Here is a 26,618-nt window from a genome sequence, read left to right as displayed (position 1 = left end):
AGCAACCGTTTTTTGTTTGTCCAAACGAAACCAATCTGTCAAAAGTTGCTAGCACATATCTACATTCTCCAAGCTAAATACATACTGCAATTCCAACCACAAAACGTCTAAGTCTCAAAATATAACAACTTGCCTCGCTAACAGCTAAATGTTTGTTTTTGACTTTTTTATAAATTCTAATTCTGTTTTTGAAGTTCCAGATGTTGTCATGGAAAATATGTATGTTATTTCCCACAACCAATGAGCAATTCCGCCCTCTATCCAGTGCATATTGAACACTGAGTTCGCCAGTCTCTTTGACAATGACAAGGAGTGATAAGGGGTAGAATGTTAGTTAAAGAGACTGGTACTCAGACTATCAATGTGTAGTTCACACATGCATAATCTATGAGCAGAAATACTGTTTGACCTCAATTAACCACAAAAACCCTAGAGTGAAAGCGACTGTTTTTCTGTAATCTGTGCTGTAATTTGAGTTCTAGACAATGAGCTTCATCAAAATACACACAGCAGAGCGAGAGAGAGAGCAATGCCACGGTGCACGTATATATCAGTCAAATTGCCAGGGTTAGAGGTTCCAAACCCTTTCTATTCATTCTATTTCTATGTGTGCTGCTGCTGCATTGTGGGGGGTGTTGCTTAGGCAACCAGAGACTTGATGCTAGTTTCTGGGTCTATTAGTGCTTCAGTCATAACCAGCAACATAAAAACGCGTATCAACTCCCGTGGAAATGGTAGTATGTTCAATGTAAGCAACCTGATTTATGTTCCTCTAACGCTCCTGAATGCCTCGATCAATCCGACAGCTATTGTCAGCAGTAATCATGTGCCTAAAAACATGAGTTAAACTGTTGGCACTGAGACGGTTCACCCTAGTAGGAAGCCCACTGTGAGCAGTTCATCCCGCACTTTCATCTTAAATGTAAATATCACTGTCATGTCTAGCTTTGATAAGCTTCCCAGTAAAGCACTAAAAACAAACAAGCAACACAGAAAAGGGCTAACAATAGCCCACATCAACATACAGTATGTTGCCTTAGAAACAAGGTTCATGAAATCGATTACTTGGTAACATCAGGTAAGATTCATAAACTGGCCCTATCTGAAACTCACCTAGATTATTCCTTTGATGATACAATGGTAGCAATACAAGGTTATAACATCAGTCGGAGGTGTTGCTGTATATATTCAGAGTCATATTCCTGTAAAGCTTAGAGAGGATATCATGTCAAATACTGTTAAAGTAATATGAAGTAATATGTCTACAGGTTCGCTTGCCTCACCCAAAGCCCATTCTTGTGGGAAGTTGCTATAGACCACCAAGTGCTAACAGTCAGTATCTGGATACTACCTGTAAAAATGCTTAATGTTGTATGTGATATTATTAACAGAGAGATACCTATCTCAAATCAAATCAAATGTATTTATAAAAAGCCATATCAAATCAAATATATTTATAAAGCCCTTCTTACATCAGCTGATATATCAAAGTGCTGTACAGAAACCCAGCCTAAAACCCCAAACAGCAAGCAATGCAGGTGTAGAAGCACGGTGGCTAGGAAAAACTCCTTAGAAATGCCAAAACCTAGGAAGATACCTAGAGAGGAACCAGGCTATGAGGGGTGGCCAGTCCTCTTCTGGCTGTGCCGGGTGGAGATTATAACAGAACATGGCCAAGATGTTCAAATGTTCATAACATGGTCAAATAATAATCACAGTAGTTGTCGAGGGTGCAACAAGTCAGCACCTCAGGAGTAAATGTCAGTTGGCTTTTCATAGCCGATCATTGAGAGTATCTCTACCGCTCCTGCTGTCTCTAGAGAGTTGAAAACAGCAGGTCTGGGACAGGTAGCACGTCCGGTGAACAGGTCAGGGTTCCATAGCAGAATAGTTGAAACTGGAGCAGCAGCATGGCCAGGTGGACTGGGGACAGCAAGGAGTCATCAGGCCAGGTAGTCCTGAGGCATGGTCCTAGGGCTCAGGTCCTCCGAGAGAGAGAAAGAAAGAAAGAAAGAATTAGAGAGAGCATACTTAAATTCACACAGGACACCGGATAAGACAGGAGAAATACTCCAGATATAACAGACTGTCCCTAGCCCCCCTACACATTAACTACTGCAGCATGAATACTGGAGGCTGAGACAGGAGGGGTCAGAAGACACTGTGGCCCCATCCGATGATACCCCCGGACAGGGCCAAACAGGTAGAATATAATCCCCCCCACTTTGCCAAAGCACAGCCCCCACACCACTAGAGGGATATCTTCAACCTCCAACTTACCATCCTGAGACAAGTCCGAGTATAGCCCACAAAGATCTCCACCACGGCACAACCCAAGGGGGGCGCCAACCCACCTATCTAACAGGGTGTTCTTTAATGGCAGCCTCTCTAATGTAAACCAGGTAGAGTTTGACATATGTCAAGGTAGCTCTCTTGGCCCCTTCCTTTTTTATATGTTTACTATTGACCTACCACTAGCATTAAGTAAAGCCTGTGTGTTTATGTATGCTGATGACTCCACATTAGATACGTCAGCTAACACAGCAAATGAAATTACTGCTACACTTAACAAAGAGCTGCATTCAGTTTTTGAATGGGTGGCAAGTGATTAGCTAGTCCTAAATACACTGAGTGTACAAAACATTAAGAACACCTTCCTAATATTGTGGGTATGCACACATTCAGGAGTCTGGCTTTAAAAGGTTTAAGACCAGTAGCCAATCCATTTCTACCTTTGTAACCTATGAGGATTTCATGCAAATTTAAATAAGTATAAATAAATAGCAATAGTTTCTCAATTATAAATAGCATCAGAAAGTTGTGAGCACATTTTAAAATTCAACATTAGCTAGGTTTCCATCAATTTGCATGAAGATTTTCAAGCGAATATTGTAATTGTAGTATTTGAACAACATAAATATGCAACTTTTTACCTTTTGTGTGTTTCCATCGAACTGGCTTCTTGCGAATTAAAAGCTGTGTGTAATGACATAAGGCACATGAAAAGCACTTTGTCATATAACTTTTCATTTACTGAATAAATAACAGAAGTACAATGTGTTTCCATCCCATCTTTAACTCTGATTATGGAGAGGTACTTTACTTGCGGAAAAATGGTTGGATGGAATCATGGTTAGTGTAACATACAGCATAGGCATTTCTATGCATTTTTATGCAAATTTAACCCTAGTCTCACAAGCCATACTCAAAGTATTGCGCGACATGTAAAGTTGACCGGGAGAGACTAGTTTAACCCTAACCCCAAAAACCCCACTCCCCATGGTTCCCCTACCATCACTGCCAGCCTTTCTAGCGGGTCTGGACGGGGTCCTGCATGGAGAACAGCCATCCACTGGAGGCCAGGGAAGCCTCGTGGGTCGTGGTGGTACACCTGGTCACGATCTCTTGTGCTCTGGGTCACGGGGGCACCCTGGGGGCAGTGGTGGGCATCTTACAGGACCCAGCCTGAGATCTGGAGCTGGGGCTGGAGGAGAGGTTCTCATCTGGACTGCTGCGGCCACTGTCACTCTCCCCTAGCTGGGGTGAGGACATGGGGCTGTATGGTGGGCTCTGGGGCTCCTCCTCACTGGAGATGGAAAAAGACGCCATGACACTCTGGCCCAGAGACACACTGTCTGATGAACTGAAGTCAGAGTCGGAGGACTCGGACCCGCTGAGCTGCTCTTGGGGATTGCCACAAACCTGTGCACTCCCATACCTCGTTCAAAGGCACTTAAATATTTTGTCTTGCCCATTCACCTTCTGAATGGCACACATACGCAATCTATGTCTCAATTGTCTCAAGGCTTAACCTTTTCACACATACCAACAAACGGGTGTGATCATTCTACAGTGGTCCCTGCAGCGTACGCTCAAACTGGTGTGACTAGAACCCTTATTTATAACGTCCAGTTTTGATTGACGCAACAATCAGTATTTGAGCTGGCCACACTATTTTGTTCACGGAAACAAGTTGCACAAACACAGTCCTTATAAAGTTATGTGCAGAATGTGACCAGTTTATTTTTGGATGCAATGTTTGTTTGTTTTTCACACACATAGCTGGCACATAGCTTAGCATTAGCTCATTATAATCAGTACAACCTCCATAAAAGTATTTTACACACACCACAGGTGTCCATTACAATCTATGTAATGGAATGCATTATTTGTCAGCCATACTTGAAAACAAGTGAATAAAACTGTAAATACATTATGCTCCATACATACATTCATACATACATACTGTACTGTATACGCCTACAGTAGAAATGACAAAACGATGTACAGAAAATAAGGAACTTATTTTGATAGGAATGCACACATGTCCACAGTCAGAAAATGTTCCAATTCGTGCAAGACCTCTCAAATGTCTGTAGACTTGATCTGCGCAAACTTTGGTGAAGTGAGTCGACTCTCAAAGAGAGAAGTTTGTCCGGCTCAATAAAGCCTCAAACATAAATTGTCCGCAACGCTGAAATGGGCTACCACACCTTAATTCAAACTGCTGTTAAAAAATACAACTTGTTAGAAAATCATTGGAAATTGACAAGTTGAAACATAGCCTATAGATAATTAGCAGGCAGCGCATTTTAACTGTCCTGTTGTGTAATAATCACATTTTAACTGTCCTGTTGTGTAATAATCACATTTTAACTGTCCTGTTGTGTAATAATCCACATTTTAACCTTTCACCTTTTTTTCTCCTGTTTGTGTAATAATCACATTTTAACTGTCCTGTTGTGTAATAATCACATTTTAACTGTCCTGTTGTGTAATAATCACATTTTAACTGTCCTGTTGTGTAATAATCACATTTTGGAACCGTACGTGCATTCTGACATCACGTGCATAAAAGAACTCACGCTGGGGCAACCGTTAGAGATATTTGGAACTCACGTATGAAAAGGTTAAAAATCCTTCTTTAACCCGTCTCCTCCCCTTCATCTACACCAGGTATTCCCAAACTACCCCCAGGGGTACGCACAATGCCGTCTGGGTTACGGCAAATAAAAAGGTGATTCTTTTTTTTCATATTTTCAAACAGTCCATTTATATTTTCCAACGGGGCTATACATTTGGGTGATTTTTTTTCCTCGCCTGAGTAGCTTCGTTTCACTGCCAAAAATTTAATTAAACTATCTAGTGTTAATTAAACTATCTAGCGAAATAACAACACAATGTCAAATACAGGTAGCCTAGTCAAATAATTAACATCCAATCACATTAACCGTTACTCTCTTGCGGGAATTCCGCTAACGGTCCATATGTAGCCAAACGTAGCTGCTGCTCATGTTGGTATCTGTACTGATGGCGCAAAAGCCATGACAGGGAGACATAGTGGAGTGGTAACGCTCATGCAAGCAGTTGCTCCCGACACCACTTGGGTACACTGCAGCATCCACCGAGAGGCTCTTGCTGCCAAGGGAATGCCTGACAGCTTGATCGACGTTTTGGACACTACTGTGAAAATGGTTAACTTTGTTACAGCAAGGCCCCTGAACTCTTGTGTATTTTCTGCACTATGCAATGATATGGGCAGCGACCATGTAACGCGTTTACAACATACAGAAGTGCGGTGGTTATCAAGGGGCAAAGTATTGACACGTTTTTTTAATTGAGAGACGAGCTTAAAGCTTTCTTTACTGACCATAATTTTTACTTGTCTGACCGCTTGCATGATGACGAGTTTCTCACACGACTGGCCTATCTGAGTGATGTTTTTATTCGCCTGAAGGATCTGAATCTAGGATTACAGGGACTATATTCAATGTGCGGGACAAAATTGAGGCTATGATTAAGAAGTTAGAGCTCTTCTCTGTCTGCATTAACAAGGACAACACACAGGTATTTCCATCATTGTGTGATTTTTTGTGTGCAAATGAACTCAAGCTTACAGACAATGAAATGTGATATAGAAAACAACCTGAGTGAGTTGGGTGCGCAATTAAGCAGGTTATTCTGCCCTGGAATTGCTTTCCCATGCAAAACTAGACAGATAGCTAAAAACGAAGTCTTCAATAAAACTCCCAAGGTGTGACTTATCTTGAATTAATATATTGAAAATGTTTATGTTGTGAAACTGCAAAATACAGAAAATAATATACTTTAGTATTCAATTCACATCGACATACTGTAGCTGTACCTCATACATTTCAAGTTGAAGTTGCATAAATACAAAGCAACTGCAAAGGTACCATGTATCTGGCATGATGCCAAACCACATAGCTAATTGTTACTCATAGGGTAATTGGCTAAGTCCTTTCATTACTCTAATAATGTGCAACCACCTCCGTACAATAACAAAGCATATTACACTAGAAACAGTAACAAAACTACAGTATTGTATGTTTTACAATTTGTTTACATGACGCACGAGCAAAGTAATACAGCTGACAGCATACATGAAAGGCAAGGCAATTTGTGTGAGTAAATGCAACCAACTAACATTGATAAGTAAGCAATTCTATCAATAACAGGATTATCATCACTAGCAATATGCTTGAATCGAACTTACAAACAAATATTTTCCGAGGCTGAAGCGTTACAAGAAATAACTGCACCGAAAGACCTGCACCGTAGCGATGTTTTTAGCTGCTTCTCTGCATGTCTCTTCCTGTTTCCTTACAGTCTTTCTAAGTACCAGAAAGCTCCACTAGGGGGCGATAAACACCATGGAACACATGAAAATCCATCTTAACCACTGTAATAAAATAATCTGTTACCTTCTAACAGGATGGCAGCACACAGGTACTGTCCCGAAACGGATGACACAAAGAACTGGATTGTGCACCGGGGCCTCCCACTCCTCTTTCTATTCTGGTTAGAGCCAGTTTGCCCTGTTCTGTGAATCGAGTAGTACACAGCGTTGTGCGAGATCTTCGGTTTCTTGGCAATTTCTCACATGGAATAGCCTTAATTTCTCAGAACAAGAAATAGACTGACGAGTTTCAGAAGAAAGTTCTTTGTTTTTGACCATTTTGAGCCTGTAATCAAACCCCTAAATGCTGATGCTCCAGATACTCAACTAGTCTAAAGGAGGCCCGTTTTATTGCTTCTTTAATCAGAACAACAGTTTTCAGCTGTGCTAACATAATTTCAAAAGGGTTTTCTAATGATCAATTATCCTTTTAAAATGATTAACTTGGATTAGCTAACATGACGTGCCATTGGAACACAGGAGTGATGGTTGCTGATAATGGGCCTCTGTACGCCTATGTAGATATTCCATTAAATATAAGCCATTTCCAGCTACAATAGTCATTTACATTATTAACAATGTCTACAATGTATTTCTTATCAATTGGATGTTATTTTAATTTTAAGGACCACAAAACTTGTGAATGGTAGTGTACATGTAGCCAGGTAAACAATCCCGACCTATGTTTCGCAAAACAAACACGTACACATACCTCCATCACTAGCTTTAAGCACCAGCTCTCAGAGCAGCTCAGAGATCACTGCACCTGTACATAGCTCATCTGTAATTAGCCCATCCAATCTAACTCATCCCCATACTGTATTTATTTATTTATCTTGCTCCTTTGCACCCCAGTATCTCTACTTGCACATTCATCTTCTGTACATCCTACCATTCCAGTGTTTAATTGCTATATTGTAATTACTTCGCCACCATGGCCTATTTATTGCCTTACCTCTCTTATCCTACCTCATTTCCACATGCTGTATATAGATTTTTCTACTGTATTTTTGATTGTATGTTTGTTTATTCCGTGTATAACTCTGTGTTGTTGTATGTGTCGAACTGCTTTGCTTTATCTTGGCCAGGTCGCAGTTCCAAATGAGAACTTGTTCTCAACGAGCCTACCTGGTTAAATAAGGGTGAAATAAAATACATTTCAAAAATACATTTACATTTACATTTAAGTCATTTAGCAGACGCTCTTATCCAGAGCGACTTACAATGTGTCGAACTGCTTTGCTTTATCTTGGCCAGGTCGCAGTTCCAAATGAGAACTTGTTCTCAACGAGCCTACCTGGTTAAATAAGGGTGAAATAAAATACTCCCACATAGGGAAATAGAGTCTGCGAGAAGAGCCCTGTGGCGTCAGGCTATTCGTTGTGGGAAATGTGTGTGGGGAAACATTTAATCACAGGTAAGGCATTTAACTTGTTTAGTACAGTCTGTTTATAACTCCACTTACTCCACACAACGTTCTTTCTCATACTAGGGCTGTTGCGGTGACCATATTACCACCACACCGGCATTCCTGAGTCATGACCGCAGTAAAATTCCACATGACCGTTGAGTCACGGTAATCTCCTTTTATGTACTCTGGATATGCTTTGGTAGTACCCAATTTACTAACTACCATCAGGGCCTATTCGCCTGGGCTCTATTGTCTATTCGGTGCTCTATTGTCCCTCTAACCACTCTGACATCAATGCAAATGCAATCGAAAATTACATCAAACTCTTATCATCAAAACAATCGGCATATCATACTTTAAAAACTCACCTCACTGTGATGACCAATTTGAAGAAAGTTCAACAGCAGGTTGAAACAGTGTAAAACATAGTTGTTGTGGATGTTGTTTCACTGCCTAACACACCGAAATGGACAGAGCTTTCTAAGGTGATAATTTATTCAAAACACTATAAGCATATTAGAGCTTATGCATATGCATAAGTATGTGGACACCTGCTCATCGAATATCTCATTCCTAAATCATGGGCATTAATATTGAGTTGGTCCCCCCTTTGCTGATTTAACAGCCTCCACTCTTCTGGGAAGGCTTTCCACTACATGCTGGAACATCGCTGCGGGGACTTGCTTCCATTCAGCCACAAGAGTATTAGTGAGGTCGGCACTGATGTTGGGCMTTTAGGCCTGGCTTACAGTCGCCGTTCCTATTCATCCCAAAAGTGTTTTGTTTGATGGGGTTGAGGTCAGGGTTCAGTGCAGACCCTTTCAAGTTCGTCCACACCAATCTCGACAAACCATTTCTGTATGGTCCTCGCGTTGTGCATGAGGGCATTGTCTTGCTGAAACAGGAAAGTGCCTTCCCCAAACTGTTACGACAAAGTTGGAAGCACAGAATCATCTAGAATGTCCTTGTATGCTGTAGCGTCAAGGTTTCCCTTCACTGGAGCGAAGGGGCCTAGCACCGAATCATGAAAAAGAACCCCAAACCCAGATTTGTCCCTCGGACTGCTAGATGGTAAAGCGTGATTCATCACTACTAAGAACACGTTTCCACTGCTCCAGAGTCCAATGGCGGTGAACTTTACACCACTCCAGCCAACGCCTGGCATTGCTCATGGTGATCTTAGGCTTGTGTGCGGCTGCTACGCACTACAGCACTCGGATATCCCGTTCTGTTAACCTGTTGTGACCTACCACTTCGTGGCTGATCCGTTGTTGCTGCTAGACGTTTCCACTTCACAATAACATCACTGACAGTTGACCAGGGCAGCGCGAGCTGGGCAGAAAATCTGATGAACTGACTTGTAGAAAAGGTGGCATCCTCTGACGGTGCCACGTTGAAAGTCACTGAGCTCTTCAGTAAGTCTGTTCTACTGCCAATGTTTGTCTATGGAGATTGCAATATTGTAATAAAACAAATCTAGTGATACAGTGCATTCGGAAAGTATTCAGACCCCTTGACTTTTTCCCAAAAACTTTACATTACAGCCTTATTCTAAAATGGATTAAATTGTTTTTTTCTCCTCATCAATCTGCACACAATATCCCATAATAACAAAGCAGGTTTTTTGACATTTTTGCACATTTATGAAAGTTAAGAACGAAAATATTAGTATTCAAACCCTTTACTCAGTACTTTGTTGAATCACCTTTGGCAGCAATTACAGCCTCAAGACTTCTTGCGTATGATGCTTTAAGCTTGGCACATCTGTATTTGGGGAGTTTCTCCCATTCTTCTCTGCAGAGCCTCTCATGCTCTGTCAGGTTGGACAGAGAGCGTCAGTACACACCTATTTCCAGGTCTCTCCAGAGATGTTTGATCGGGTTCAAGTCCGGGTTCCGGCTGGGCCACTCAAGGACATTCAGAGACTTGTCCCCAAGCCACTCCTGCGTTGTATTGGCTGTGTGCTTAGGGTCGTTGTCCTGTTGGAAGGTGAACCTTCGCCCCAGTCTGAGGTCCTGAGCACTCTGGAGCATGTTTACATCAAGGTTCTCTCTGTACTTGGCGCCATTCATCTTTCCCTCGATCCTGACTAGTCTCCCAGTCCCTGCCATTGAAAAACATCCACACAGCATGATGTTGCTACCACCATGCTTCACCTTAGGGATGGTGCCAGGTTTCCTCCAGATGTGTCGCTTGGCATTCAGGCCAAAGAGTTCAATCTTGGTTTCATCAGACCAGAGAATCTTGTTTCTCATGGTCTAAGAGTGGGCTGTCATGTGCCTTTTACTGAGGAGTGCCTTCTGTCTGGCCGCTCTACCATAATGGCCTGGTTAGTGGAGTGCTGCAGAGATGGTTGTCCTTCTGGAAAGTTCTCCTATCTCCACAAAGGAACTCTGGAGGAACTCACCTCCCTGACCAAGGCCCTTCTCCCCCGATTGCTCAGTTTGTCCGGGCGGACAGCTCTAGGAAGAGTCTTGTTGTTTCAAACTTTTTCCAGTTAAGAATGATGGCCACTGTGTTCTTGGGGACCTTCAATGCTGCAGAAATGTTTTGGTACCCTTCCCCAGATCTGTGCCTCGACACAATCCTGTCTCGGCACTCTACGGATAATTCCTTCAACCTCATGGCTTGGTTTTTGCTCTGACATGCACTGTCAACTGTGGGACCTTAAATAGACAGGTGTGTGCCTTTCCAAATCATGTACAATCAATTGAATTTACCACAGGTGGACTCCAATCAAGATGTAGAAACATCTTAAGGATGATCAATGGAAACAGGATGCACTTGAGCTCAATTTCGAGTCTCATAGCAAAGGGTATCAATACTTTGGTAAATAAGGTATTTCAGTTTTTTTATACATTTGCTAAAATGTCTAAAAACCTGTTTTCGATTTATCATTATGAGGTATTGTGTGCAGATTGACGAGGGGAAAAAATAACCTGACAAAATGTAAAAAAGTCAAGGGGTCTGAATACTTTCCGAATGRACTGTACATAACTTGACATTTCTTCCATCCATTATTTTAAGATAACCAACCTTCCAATTAATGGCATGGATTTCTTAGCCGCTAAAACTGCTAGGTTACCCAGTTTCTTCTGTTAACAGTCTCCAGTATCAACATTTCCAAGCAAACAAAAATGGGAGAATCTGTAGACATGCTGGCATAAAATAACATACCCTTTGCCAGAATTCTGCATGCCTTCACAAGACCATGACTTATGCAGCAGAAGAATAACATTTCTGAGTGCATGATATTGCATGATATTCAGTGTCATTGGCATATAGTACGTTCTATGGATGGTCTTAAACTGCAGTACTTTAAAGCTGAGATGATATGAACATGACTGGCCATTCTAAAATATCTGTATCCATTTATCATCATCAATAGCGTCTCCCAGGTCTTCCTCACAGTTTTGTTTGACGTGTTTTGTGTCATCAGGAAAAGCCTATCAGTTTGGAAATCAACTTCAGAGGTTTGTCKGACTGCCTTAAAATAGTTTCAATCTTTGAAGTTTCTTGCTTGTCCAGTGTTTACTGCACAGAGAYAAMYAAMTGTTYRYTRMGCAKAAYTRCKKCTCWGCGCRGTCACAGACTGGTCTTCCCTGGCTGCCTGACCCTGCTGGGATATGATGAGCATAGTGTTGTGTACTGACTGTACACCCTGTCTCTTATACACATCTAGATGTGTATAAGAGACAGCTAAAATATCTGTATCCATTTATCATCATCAATAGCGTCTCCCAGGTCTTCCTCACAGTTTTGTTTGACGTGTTTTGTGTCATCAGGAAAAGCCTATCAGTACCCTTGATACAGTTTGGAAATCAACTTTGGATGTTTGTCAGACTGCCTTAAAATAGTTTCTTGCTTGTCCAGTGTTTACTGCACAGAGAAAATGAAGTGTTATGTTGGCACAAATCCCACTCTGCGCTGTCACAGACTGGTCTTCCCTGGCTGCCAGACCCTGATGAGACCCCTGTCACTATCTGATCCTGCTCAGATGAGGCATGACAAAGAATGACCTTGGTGTGCATTTATACATTATATTATCCATGAATAGAATCAATGGTTCAATAATTGAAATGACCATTATTCCCAGATCCCAGACTGTATCCTAGCCATCAACTCAAGATGGAACTTTATATCCATTCACTGATTGTTATAATATACTGCAACATTCACTTGAGCTCCGTAGACTGGTTTTCTCTGGCTGTCTGACCCTGCAGGGACACCTGTCACTATCTGATCCTGCTAAGACATGATGAGTATAGTGGTGTGTACTGACTGTGCACCATGACAGTGACGGCTGTAACCTGTTTATACCATGTCAGTGTGAAAAGTAAGTAATTAGCTAGGGAAACTGACAAATCAATAATGTTACATTGCTATACTGAACAATAAAAACTCWTATTACGCTGAAACAACGTCAGAATATCGGTCTTTTGGCTAGCTCTAGCTAATGGTACATCATCAAATGTACTTCTGTTGAAACGGGACAAAACAAAGGCTACAAAACATTCCCATATACAGTTCAACTCTTAGATACTGCTACCTGACAGATAGCTAGAGGCTAGGTAGAGCTGAAGTGGCTGTGGTAGCTACTAGCTAGRTAACTAGCTGCTAGGAGTTCATTCACTCCAGTCAAAAGGGGATGAAACATTAGCTAACATGTCAGTTACACTACTAGCTCAYCACTTGGAATACATACTTTTTTTCTGTCAAACAGCAGTTACCTTGTCCTCTATATSAGTCAACTAAAGAGTAMCCAGTTTATGCTCTGCTTGCTTTTACAATTTGGAGAGAAAGCAGCACGCTCTGTGGTGTTCATGCTGTRCTAAATCCAGCTTTTGTAATTGGACAGTGAGCATTCTAGGCTATTTTGGCAGCTTGTTTCCGGGGCTAGACCCTAAAAGTCCGGAGCAGGGCCAGCTAGCCCTTGGCTAAGTTTGGTGCCAGCCCACTTTAGAWTGTGSAGGTGTGAACACTCGCTTAGCCCCGGGCTAAAATCTCCCATAGCCCTGGGCTAAGGTGTGAATGTGCCTTATGTAAACTCCTTTGTATGCTGTGTAGGTGGATGTTGTCCATAGACACTAAAAGGTCACTATCAAGCACATGTCTAATGATAGCAAATATCTCTGTTTAGTTTAAAAGAGAACCTTCCATGTAACTGATACGATGAGTGAGGCTTTATTGTTCTTTGCCAAGATGCGGCCTATAAATGTGTGTGTGTGTGTGTGTGTGTGTGTGTGTGTGTGATGTCATCACTACTCTCCCTAGTCCCAGGATTGGCAATTACGTTACATCTAGGCCTGTGAAATTTTGTCAGCCGGTTATTGTCATGCAAAAGATTGCCGGTGTCACGGTAATTGACAGTTGGTTCATAATCATGAACCAACAACAACACCTAGGGCTATACCTTCTCTCCCAGACTCATGGATAGACATTTTGGAGTGTATCATAAGGTAACCAGTCCATCCAGTAAGKATAATAATACAGTCCACACTAATCAAATCAAATCAAATGTATTTATATAGCCCTTCGTACATCAGCTGATATCTCAAAGTGCTGTACAGAAACCCAGCCTAAAACCCCAAACAGCACGCAATGCAGGTGTAGAAGCACGGTGGCTAGGAAAAACTCCCTAGAAAGGCCAAAACCTAGGAAGAAACCTAGAGGAACCAGGCTATGAGGGGTGGCCATCCTCTTCTGGCTGTGCCGTGGAGATTATAAACAGAACATGCCAAGATGTTCAAATGTTCATAAATGACCAGCATGGTCAAATAATAATAATCACAGTAGTTGTCGAGGTGCAGCAAGTCAGCACCTCAGGAGTAAATGTCAGTTGCTTTTCATAGCCGATCATTAAGAGTATCCTACCGCCCCTGCGGTCTCTAGAGAGTTGAAAACAGCAGGTCTGGACAGGTAGCACGTCCGGTGAACAGGTCAGGGTTACATAGCCGCAGGCAGAACAGTGGAACTGGAGCAGCAGCACGGCCAGGTGGACTGGGACAGCAAGGAGTCATCATGTCAGGTCGTCCTGAGGCATGGTCTAGGGTCAGGTCTCCAGAGAGAGAAAGAAAGAGAGAAAGAGAGATTTAGAGAGAGCATACTTAAATTCACACAGGACACCGATAAGACAGGAGAAGTACTCTAGATATAACAAACTGACCCTAGCCCCCCGACACATACACTACTGCAGCATAAATACTGGAGGCTGAGACAGGAGGTCAGGAGACACTGTGGCCCCATCCGATGATACCCCCGGACAGCCAAACAGGAAGGATATAACCCCACCCACTTTGCCAAGGCACAGCCCCCACACCACTAGTGGTATATCTTCAACCACCAACTTTCCATCCTGAGACAAGGCCGAGTATAGCCCACAAAGATCTCCGCCACGGCACAACCCAAGGTGGGGGGGGGTGCGCCAACCCAGACAGGAAGATCACGTCAGTGACTCAACCCACTCAAGTGACGCACCCCTCCTAGGGACGGCATGAAAGAGCACCAGTAAGCCAGTGACTCAGACCCTGTAATAGGAGCATAGGCTAGACCAATTATGTACCAAAGACATCTTAAATCAGTTGTGTTTTATGTGTTCCTGCCATGCGTAATATGCTGTTATGCTATGTATTGTATTACGGCACAATTAGGGTTGCAAAGGGTCGGAAACTTTCCAGTAAACTTTCCAGGAATTTTTCCGGAAATCTCTCATGTCAAGTTAAGCCCGGCAATATTGGGAATTTTGCTTAAATTCATTAAAAAAAGTTAACTTATGACAGTGAACCTTTTTTTGTGGGATACACATAAGGCAATTCTAGGTCTTTTGGCATATTTTGATTAAACTATCCCCAATTCAATGGAATTGCAACCCTGCATGCACAGTGCATTCTTCCATCACATGTACAGCATGTACTAATGAGATGCTATTGAGCCCACACTACTACACTGTCTGAGCCAAGGACTACATGCTTTCTGGTTGTGATTACAATACTGCATGGGGTGAATATATTTTATATAACATACATGATGTTTTGCTAATTAGTAAATAGCAGCCTACAGCAAAGTCTGTTTAAATCATTTCTAACTTGTTAACAATTTCTGCTAGTTAGTTTTTGCTACCATGTGGATTTTAGCTTGCTTGAGCCTGCTAACTGAGTAGTGTTAATTCACCTGTTTCCATACARGTTTCATTTTAAAACATGTATCTTACAAAGGAGTTGTTAATTTTAACTGCTTAACTATTTATCTGTACATGGAATTGTATTGTTTTTTTTTCTCATTTTTTTATAATCTTTACAGGAAAATGCCACGGGKACTATCTGATGTGTGGAGACATTTCACTGCAGCTAACGTAGACGGAAAAGCTGTGTACATTTGCAAATACTGTGCCAAATCATATGGGAAGAATGCAACAAAGATGCAGAAGTGCATAAAGTTCCCTCGGTGCTCACAACAAGCAACCTCTGACAAAAGTCCCTCTACTTCTTTTCGAGGTGAAAAAAAATGAATCAGACACCTTATCGATAGCAACAGCTCATGGTCRTCCTGGAATCAGAAGTTTTTTGGACTCAGTGGAGGAACGTAGTTAGAGAATATGCTGATGAATGTCCAATAGACAGGAAATGTGTATTGGAAGAGATTTATAAATGTTCTTCGCCCAGCATACACCCCACCAACCAGACATGCTTTATCTACTCATTTGCCAGATACAGAGTTCAACAGAGTTCAAGTGAAMGTCAAGCAAATCATAGAGAAAGCAGACTGTATTGCAATCATCTCTGATGGGTGTTCGAATGTTCGTGGGCAAGGAATAATTAACTACATCATATCCACCCCTCAACCAGTATTCTACAAAAGCACAGACAAGAGGGGTAACAGACACACCGGTCTCTACATTGCAGATGAGCTGAAGGCAGTCATCAATGACCTTGGATCACACAAGGTATTTGCACTGGTGACAGACAATGCTTTGACCATGAAGGCTGCTTGGTCTAAATTGGAGTCCTATCCTCACATCACACCCATTGGCTGTGCTGCTCTTGCATTGAATCTGCTCCTCAAGGACATCATGGCACTGAAAACAATGAATCAACTCTACAAGAGAGCCAAGGAAATGGTTAGGTATTTGAAGGGTCATCAAGTTACAACAGCAATCTACCTCACCAAGCAAAGTGAGAAGAATAAGAGCACCACATTGAAGCTGCCCAGCAACACCCATTGGGGTGGTGTTGTCATCATGTTTGACAGTCTCCTAGATGGGAAGGAGTCTCTCCAAGAATGGCCATATCTCAGTCTGCCGATATGGACAGCCCCATCAAGAGGATCCTCCTAGATGATGTATTTTGGGAGAGAGTGGTAAGCAGCCTGAAACCCCTGAAACCTATAACAGTGGCCATTGCACGGGTTGAGGGAGACAATGCCATCCAGTCTGATGTTCATACTCTGCTTGCAGATGTAAGAGAAGATATCCGTACTGCCCTGCCCACTTCACTGTTGCTCCAAGCAGAGGAAACTGTAGTTCTGAAATACATCAAAAAGTTTGAAGACTTCTGCCTGAAGCCCAAACATGCCGCCGCGTACATGTTGGACCCCAAGTATGCTGGCAAGGGCATCCTGTCTGGTGCAGAGATCAACAAGGCCTATGGTTTCATCACTACCGTGTCTCGCCACCTTGGCCTGGATGAGGGCAATGCTATTGGCAGTCTGGCGAGGTACACATCCAAACAATGGCTTTGGAATGGAGATGCAATATGGCCGTCGTGCTAACATATCTCATCAGCCACCTGGTGGAAGGGATTTTGTGGATTAGAGGCTCTTTCCCCTGTTGCCTCCATCATCCTCCAAATCCCACCAACATCAGCCGCCTCAGAGCGCAACTGGTCTTTCTTTGGGTACACACACCAAAGCACGCAACAGGCTGACCAATACAAGGGTTTAAAAATTGGTGGCCATCCGGGCAAATTTGAGGCTTTTTGAGCCTGACAACGAGCTATCCTCAACAAGGTTGGAAAGTGACAGTAAAGATGAGGCCTCAGAGTCTGATGTACAAAAGGTGAACATTGAGGAGATCCAGGGAGGACATGGAWGCCTGAGAGGAAGACAACCAAAGCTTTAGTTTCTAGACTATCATTTTAAAGATGTATGTTGAAAACTTTTTGGGGAGATGCGATCGATGGATCATTGGGGATCATTCAATATTCCCTTTCTTTTGTTGTTCAGTGAAATCATCCCATGTGAAGAGTCAACTCATTTAATTAAAGTTCAATTTGTAACAAAATAATAAAATAAAATAAATTATATTGGAAGGATTTAATCATTTGCAATTATGTCTACTTATGATAAGGTAAAAGGTTTATGTTTCTGTCACCATATGATATGGTAAATATATCCAATGCAAAAAACATCTACATTTAAATGGTATTAATAATAATTTGCATATATTTACGTTAATTCCCATATATTCCCTTTAATTCGCACGGAAAGTTTCCATCTCTGAATATTCCCTAAAATGTGCAACCCTAGGCACAATCAACATTTTTATTCTGTTTTTTTGTGTGTTCGGGCTTGTGCTCATAAGCCTATACATATGCATAAGATTTAATATGCGTATGGGGMTTTTGAATTAATCATCACCTTGGAAAGCGCTGTCCATTTCGTTGTCAGGCTTTGAAACAACATCCACAACAACCATGTTTTACACTCAGTTTCAACCTTCTGTTCAACTTCTTTATTCAAATTATCATCATAGTGAGGTGTTTTAAAAGTACGATAGGCCTACTGTTTTGATGGTAAGTGTTTGATGTGAATTTCGATTGCATTTGCCTTGATGTCAGAGTGGTTAGAGGGACAATAGAGTCCTGAGTACCAAGCCATTAGGACCTGATGATCGTTAGCAAGTTGGATACTACTAACATGTGTCCAGATATAAATAAAATAATAATTATAATAATAATAATATTATATAATTATAATAAAATAATTCATAAAAGGAGATTACCTAAATGGTCATGTGGAATTTTACTGCAGTCATGACTCATGACTGCTGGTGTGGCTGTAATATGTATGGTCACAGGTACAGCCCAGTACACATTTCCATAGTAACTCCAGCTCCTGGGTGCATTCTGGTTCATTGAACAGGCATCTACTACAAATCTACAGACAATGTCATAGTGAAGACAGGTTTTTATACATTTTTACACATTTATAAAAATAAAAAGCAGAAATACCTTATCTACTTAAGTTTTCAGACCCTTTGCTATGAGACTCCATTTATCATACTTGAGATGTTTCTACATCTTGATTGGAGTCCACCTGTGGTAAATTCAATTGATTGTACATGATTTGGAAAGGCACACYCCTGTCTATTTAAGGTCCCACAGTTGACAGTGCATGTCAGAGCAWAATCCAAGCCATGAGGTTGAAGGAATTGTCCGTAGAGTSCTGAGACAGGATTGTGTTGAGGCACAGATCTGGGGAAGGGTACCAAAACATTTCTGCAAAATTGAAGGTCCCCAAGATCACAGTGGCCTCCATCATTCTTAAATGGAAGAAGTTTGGAACCACCAAGKCTCCTCCTAGAGCTGGGTGCCCGGCCAAACTGAGCAATCGGGGGAGAAGGGCCTTGGTCAGGGAGGTGACCAAGAACCCGATGGTCACTCTGATAGAGCTCCAGAGTTCCTCTGTGTAGATTGGCAAACCTTCCAGAAGGACAACCATCTCTGCAGCACTCCACCAATCAGGCCTTTATGGTAGTGCCCAGATGGAAGCCACTCCTCAGTAAAAGGCACATGAAAGCCCACTTGGAGATTGCCAAAAGGCACCTAAAGAACTCTCAGACCATGAGAAACAAGATTCTCTGGTCTGATGAAACAAGATTGAACTCTTTGGACTGAATTCCAATTGTCACATCTGGAGGAAACCTGGCACCATCCCTACATGGCGGTAGCAGCATCATGCTGTGGGGATGTTTTTCAGCGGCAGGGACTGGAAGACTAGTCAGGATCGAGGGAAAGAGGAACAGAGAAAGTACAGAAAGATTCTTGATATAAACCTGCTCCAGAGTGCTCAGGATCTCAGATTGGGGTGAAGGTTCACCTTCCAACAGGACAACGACCCTAAACACACAGGAGTGGCTTCGGGACAAGTCTCTGAATGTCCTTGAGTGCCCCAGCCAGAGTCTGGACTTGAAACCAATCAAACATCTCTGGCGAGACCAGAAAATAGCTGTGCAACGACGCTCCCCAACCAATCTGACAGAGCTTGAGAGGATCTGCAGAGAAGAATGGGAGAAACTCCCCAAATACAGGTTTGCCAAGCTTGTAGCGTCATACCCAAGAAGACTCGAGGCTGTAATTGCTGGCAAAGTGCTTCAACAAAGGGTCTGAATACTTTTGTAAATGTGATATTTCAGTTATTTAGTTTGAATACATTTGCAAAATTGTCTAAAAAACCATTTTTGCTTCGTCATTATGGGGCATTGTGTGTAGATTGATGAGGGAAAAAAACGTTTTAATACATTTTAGAATAAGGCTGTAACGTAACAAAATGTGGAAAAAGTCAAGTGGTCTGAATACTTTCCGAATGCACTGTATGTGTGTGTGCGTGCATGCTTGCATGTGTTTGTGTGTGTGATCGGCGTGCGTCCATCCAAAAAGCAGCAGGAACCTATCTGAAGTCTATGATGTCAGCTGTGTTTGATTGTCGTGTTCCTGTTACCCATGGCTGTGTCCAGTCATGGAGAACACCTCTCAGTCCCATAACATGTCAAGTCTGCTCTGACTGTTCAGTGCTCAGTCGTCCAGCCTAATGGGACATGTGTCTTCAAACAGAGAGAGCCTCTACAGTGTTTTGGTATGGGAAGTGAAGGYGAGGGGTGAGAGAGAGAGAGAGAGAGAGAGAGAGAGAGAGAGAGAGAGAGAGAGAGAGAGAGAGAGAGAGAGAGAGAGAGCCTTTCTGATATAACCAAGGTTGAAATAAACACTTCAGATCATAAAATAGAATATTGTCCTACAAAGAGGAAATGCTCTGCAGTCTTACAAACACACAAGGACAGACATATTCCATTATATTTATTTCTAGGATCTGTTTTCATAATCTATGATTACAGTCACACAACATGGACCCTTCCTAGGTTCCCTGCTCAGTGTCCATGTGTCTTCATCCTATCCGCCTGCTCCTCAACATTTACAGTAGACAGGCGAGCAAAGCTGGGATTGTTTTTATTCCCAGTTTTGATCAATATAGTAAGGGCTATTATTAGCAGGCATTGCCAAATCGTAATGTCGTGCCCTGTTGCATCTTGGGAGCTGCGTTGAATTGCTGGCGGTGGTTTGAGGACATGGTGACCCAGATGAATGAGTCGCCGGAATGATCACCCCAGGGTCTCTGGAGCATTCCACTGCTGACTGTGTTGTCGTAGGAACGCTCCTAATGATTTCATAACTACAGTGTCTCATCTTATTCTGACATACCAAGCTAGTATTGGTTGGAATTTGAATTTCTGAGTTCTGGTATCTGATAATTAGAATTGGGCTGAGCTCTGTGTGAGCTCTGAGCTATGTGTCCTATGTGACACATTCCATGAACTTGCTAGCCTTGCTAGCTCCAATCTAGCCTCACACAACAGATATATCCAGGTGTTTATCATGGAAAGCATTAGCTCCATTTTTTACATTTTTGTTGGTGGCCCACTCTTTTATGGTATGCAAAACGTACAGTGTAATTTGAACTCTTAACAATGCTCTATCTTTCCATCCCAGGTTATGACATCTCCAGCCTTACTACTGAGGAGGGTGCCAGATGGGAGAGTCGGAGGCTACTACAGGAGTCCTGGGACAACGAGACAGACCTTCTGTTGGACCCCCCGTCCAAAAACTGCACTGAGCCAGGTAGGACAGGTCCCGCTTTAGAAGTTGTGATTCAACTTTTGGTTGCCAGGTTGGTGAAACTATTGGCCCAATGAGAAATTCTGTAGTGGAGTCAAATTGAGGCTTTGGAATTAGTATACATGGGCAGGATATAGGGAAGACTTTAGTAGAGATTAAATAAAATAAATTAAGGGGGATTGAAAATTCAGACAGGTAGGGATAGCCTTACGGAGCAGGGCTGTGACGATTATGGAATTTTTGGTAATGATTCATTGTCATGCAAGTTACCATGGTTATTGTCATCACTGTCATTTTTTTGAAAAATGTTTGGAGCTTGTAATGCATCTTTAAAAATGAGCCTCAACATACCTAATGAGTACAACACACCCCTATCTCAACTGCTCGGAACATTTGGAAATGAAGCTATTTGAATCCCCCCTTATCCTAAAATGAATGTATTAAGATTATTATGACAATTATTATTTTAAGTTCACTGTTATTGTCCATAATTGACGGTTTCACAATTATACAATACTTATACACAATACAGTGGGTATTATAAGTATTCACCTGCCTTGGATTTTTTTACATTTTGTTGCTTTACAAAGTCGGAATGAAATAGATTCAATTGTKATTTTTTTCATTGAGCTACACAAAGTACTGCATAAGAATGACAAATTAATACAAATTAAATAACTYAAATATGGTCTTTAGATAAGTATTCACCCCCTTTGTTTAGGCAAGCCTAATTAGTTCAGGAGTAAAATTTGGATTAACAAATCACATCATATGTTGGACTCACTGTGAAATAAGAGGGGTTGACATGGTTTATTAATGACTACACCTTCCTCTGTCCCCATTCATACAACATCTGTAAGGTCCCTCAGTRAAGTATTCAAGCACAGATTCAACAATAAAGACCAGGGAACTATTCGAAAGCCTCATAAAGAAGGGCAGTGATTGTTAGATGGATAACAATAACAAATCAGACATTGAATATCTCTTTAAGCATCATCAATATTCATAATTATGCTGTGGATGATGTATTAAACCACCCAGACACATCAAAGATGTATTTAGTCGTTCTTCTMAACTGAGCTGCAGGACAAGAAGGAAACTGCTCAGGGATGTCAGTTGTGTGTGTCAGTTTTGTGTGTATAATTGTGCAACRGTCAGGTTGTAATGTGAATTGAAAAGAAGAATACTCTTTCTCCATCCTGCTCCTCAGACTCTTCTTCATAGAGCCATAGTACCTGCCCTTGCCCTAAGCAAGGCAAGAAGTAGAGCTTTACGGCAGATAGCCTCCTGTCCATCTGTTGTTTTTATTACCTTTATTTAACTAGGCAAGTCTGTTAAGAACAAATTCTTATTTACAATGATGGCCTACCCCAGCCAAACCCTAACCCAGACGACACTGGGCCAATTGTGCACTTCTTATGGGACTCCCAATCACAGCCGGTTGTGATACAGCCTGGAATCAAACCAGGGTCTGTAGTGATGCCTCTAGCACTGAGATGCAGTGCCTTAGACCGCTGCGCCACTCGGGAGCCCTGCGATCTGTGGAATTAATTTATTGCTGATGCTTACAAGTCAACAGGAATGCATATGACACTTAGACATTTTTTTCAACTGTTAGTTCGTTGAGTGACAGTTTCATGTAGCAAATATAGCAAAAATATAGACAAAAACCCAGACTATAACACTGAAAATAAACCCAAATTCTGAATCAGGTCCAGAGTAACACAAATCTCCTTTTACGTAATGCTCCATGTCCACACAGGTCAATGGAAACAAGACCTGAACAATTAGCACTTTCAATTCCCCCGTCAGCATGGCTACAGGTGACACACCGGAAAACTCTCACACACTGGCAGTCAAGCAGTCAGGCGGAGTATGTGTGTGTGCGTGTGTGCGTGAATATGTGTGTTACTGTACATTATGTGATTTTGTGTCCTTCTGTGTCCTACAATGGGAACGTTCTGGAAGGAATAAGGCCACAAGCTATAAAAGACTCAATGAGAATTGACATTTGACTGGATCCAGTGAGTAGAATGAGATCTGATAGATTGTGAGATCATCGTCAATGTGTAATCATTACTAATGAAGCGAATGGACGTCCACATTAATCTGTGATGATGAATCTCTGATCTCTCGCTTTCTATGCATACATAGCCTGGTCTACTGGCCCAAGTTGAGAGATGTTTAAGGATGTTGGATTGGAGGAATAGTGGAAAGGAGAGCGAGAGATAGAGAGAGAAGGGGGGGGAGAATGATCAAGAGGGAGTAAGAGAATGACAGAGGAAGAGAGACAGAGACAATGATCAAGAGGGGGTGAGAGAATGAGAGATAGATGAGACAGGCTCTTTTGTGCAGAAAAGCAGAAGAATCCCTATTAAAATAATTCCAGTTTTTCAGGATGCAAAGCGTGATTAAGCGGAAAACAGGCTATTAAGTATTTCTGTCTAAATTTAACTCCCATATAACTTACTCGGATAGAGCAGGGGTTGAAAGCAGGCAATAGGATGAAGAGCTGTCTAGAGCATATGAGAATCTGTGTGTGTGTGTGTGTGTGTGTGTGCATTCGGCTTAGGTGTGGGTTTGGTTTGTGTGTGTGCGCGTTGTATCTAGGACAGCGGCGAGTTTTGGGAGGCGGTGTGTTAACAGTGAGATCAAGAGATTGCTTGGCAGAATGCAGTCTCATAAAGCCCCAGGATTCCACATGGAAAACCCTCACACATACAAGGGCCCAGAAAAACACACACGCCCACGGAAAGACACACACACGCCCAGGGGCAATGCAAACACACAGAGTGCCGTTATCGGAGTTAGAATACAGCTTACATATCTGCATATCCTCACAACACCCACCAAGGTTGGGCTCAATTCAAATTGAACGCAGTGAATTCAGGAAGTAAAAAAAATGAAATTACAATTCAAACGTTCTCCATAAACTGACTGCATAAACTGAAAAGTAGAAGCTATTTATAAAAATTCTAAAAAGTTTATAAAATTACAAAGTAAAAATCATATCACTTCCTGAATTGATTGCATTCAATTCGAATTGACGCCCACTCTGACAACCAAACAACTACACACACACCTGACACCATCCTGGAGCAGTTTCCTTCTTGTCCTGACAGCTCAGTATTCAGCAAGAACCGACGACTAAAACCTACATCTTGATTGTGATCTGGTTTGGTTAAACATCATCAATCCACAGCATATTATTATCTAGTTTTTTTCAATTGTCTTTAACGACAATTTTGAATAACATGAGTGCCCAATTCTGTCAAAACCATCTACACACCACACTAGGCTACAACCCCTACAATCCACAGTAGCACCAACACTTCAGATCAATTTGCATAAAAGTGGAAACACTTTGTCAAAACTTACTACTACGACTTCCACTATGAAAATAATAGTATTTCGTTACCATACCGACATACACACACCATTTCACTACGACTGGCAAAATTTCAAATTTTTATCTTTTTTGAAACCATCTTTACACACGTGCTGTTTCTACACCATAAATACACGTATTTAAGCAAGTCTTACATTGCTCCAGTGATTATCGTCATGTTATAGACAACAGATGAAAGTTGCAACACTATTACACACATCCCACTCACACAAGTACCACATGACGCAGACTGAGGAAACCAATCATATTTATTCCTCTCCATTATCTACCCAAATCACGTCCAACATTTCAACATTGCGAGAAATCACGATACATAACATATGTCCCAGTTTTCATGCACCCAACAGTGAGTAGCCTGCACTAACACTTGTTACCTCAGCAGACAACAGACAACGTAAAATACTTATCCATACAGTTACAATATACAGTAAATATAACAACAAACATAAAAAATTATCAAGAAAAAACTTACAAATCATGTACAGAATAATATCGTACAGTAATCCATACTTATAACCATTAATCTCTCCTCGTCCTAGCTGCGGATCTGGCCAAAGAATTTACATCCAACATCCACAAGCTAATATCCGTCACTTAGCAAGACAACGCGGGTAAGAACCGTTCTTGAATGTCGAATCCATTCTTGCACATGGCTGCGCGTTCGACTTCAGTACAAGGCGTCCTCCATGGCCTGAATGAGATGGTACCTGAGCCTGGTAGCCATGTGCAGATCGTTTAAACATCCACCTCCATGCAGAGAAAAAACTCTATCAATAGGGTTTGGGAGAACGCGAGAGTATTGGTGGAAAGCGTATATTACTCGTCAACTGCTGCATAGCATCGTTGAAACCAGTCTCTGACCAAAGCAGCAGCGGTGGAATGACACATATGTCAGAAAGAACCGTGATTATCTGCCATTCTGTCATTTCATTAACCCTACCATGCTTGAACGATCCTGTGGCTCTAGCAACTCCAGTCACAAAAAATGCGAGAATGTGAGGTGTGTTGTAAGGGCCCATTTTGGCATGACGGAGGACAACCCCATGCTGTGAAATGGCAGCGCAAAGGGTGATGTTATCCCCACGTTGCCCTGGGACATTGATTATAGCCCTGTGGCCAATGATATTTCTGCCTCGCCTTCTTGCTTTTGTGAGGTTGAACCCTGCCTCATCAATATATATCAATTCATGCAGGATTTCCTCAGCATCCATCTGCAAAACTCCCTGAAATACAGTGAAAGACAAGATTGTGTAGTTCAGGATAGGTCTATTATACAGTCAATGTAAAAAAGTCATGTGTGCAGTATGCAACATCACAGTGCTAAAGTGAACAATACAAACCTCCACATACTCATGCCACAGCCATTTGACCCTCTCTGAATTCCGCTCAAAAGGCACTCGATAAAGTTGTTTCATTTGAACCTGATGTCTTTTCAGGATGCGTGCCAGTGTTGACTGAGACCTGATGGACATTATTGAAAATGGCCTGGTCACCGATAATGTTGGCTGGTAGTTCTCTGAGCCTGATAACATTATTGGCCAAAACCATGTCTATTATCTCTCTCTCTTGTTCTTGCGTGAATATGAGCCTCCTTCCTCCTTGTCGTTCCCGACCCTCAATCCTATGTAGAGAATAATACATGTAACTTACTGTACAATGTCACAGGAAGGGGTATCACAAGTGCTGATATGGTGCATACAATAAGCGGCTGATTACTGTAACTGTAGACAGATCTTCTTTTACCTGTTTTCCTGTCGAAAAGTCCTTATGACAGATGCCACTGTATATACAGGGGTTGAACTCTCAGTCCAGCCTCCCTCAGCGTCAATCCGTGGTTCACAACATGGTCCACTAGTGTTGCACGAATGTCATTTGATAAGTTTGGTCCTCTTCTTCTTTGTGCACATTCTCCTCCTGCTTCAGGTCTTCCTCGACCTCTGACTGACTCGGCCTCTATCTCCTTCTCTGTGTACTCCTCCTCTCACCCTCACTCTTCTTCTGACTCATTTTGGTTGAAGGCAGGTGAACCTACCTCCTGCATTTTTATAGTGCTTAAACCTGATTGGTGTGACTACAATTTAGCAATCATGTGTTTGTGCACCTGATGGCTGTGTTTAACAGATTGGCTCATTGGTGTGGTAATTTGACAGTCAGTGCTTTTGAATTGCAAGGAAGTGACATCATGATATACTTCTGTGTCTGATGTATACAAGT

The 26,618-nt window shown here is 41.9% G+C and overlaps 1 protein-coding gene across 1 annotated transcript in view; it reads left to right on the top strand.

The window, feature by feature from the left end:
• LOC111978730 (sodium/potassium/calcium exchanger 3-like) overlaps positions 1 to 26,618 on the top strand; it is a 171,265-nt gene that overhangs the window by 52,567 nt on the left and 92,080 nt on the right. The window contains exon 2 of the mRNA XM_024008957.2: positions 20,870 to 20,998. Within this exon, the coding sequence (XP_023864725.1) occupies positions 20,870 to 20,998 (129 nt within the window). The remainder of the gene's footprint in view (positions 1 to 20,869; positions 20,999 to 26,618) is intronic.

This window comes from Salvelinus sp. IW2-2015, linkage group LG18, assembly GCF_002910315.2.
Source record: "Salvelinus sp. IW2-2015 linkage group LG18, ASM291031v2, whole genome shotgun sequence".
Taxonomy (NCBI): Eukaryota; Metazoa; Chordata; class Actinopteri; order Salmoniformes; family Salmonidae; genus Salvelinus; species Salvelinus sp. IW2-2015.
This window is presented reverse-complemented; position numbering and strand designations above follow the sequence as displayed.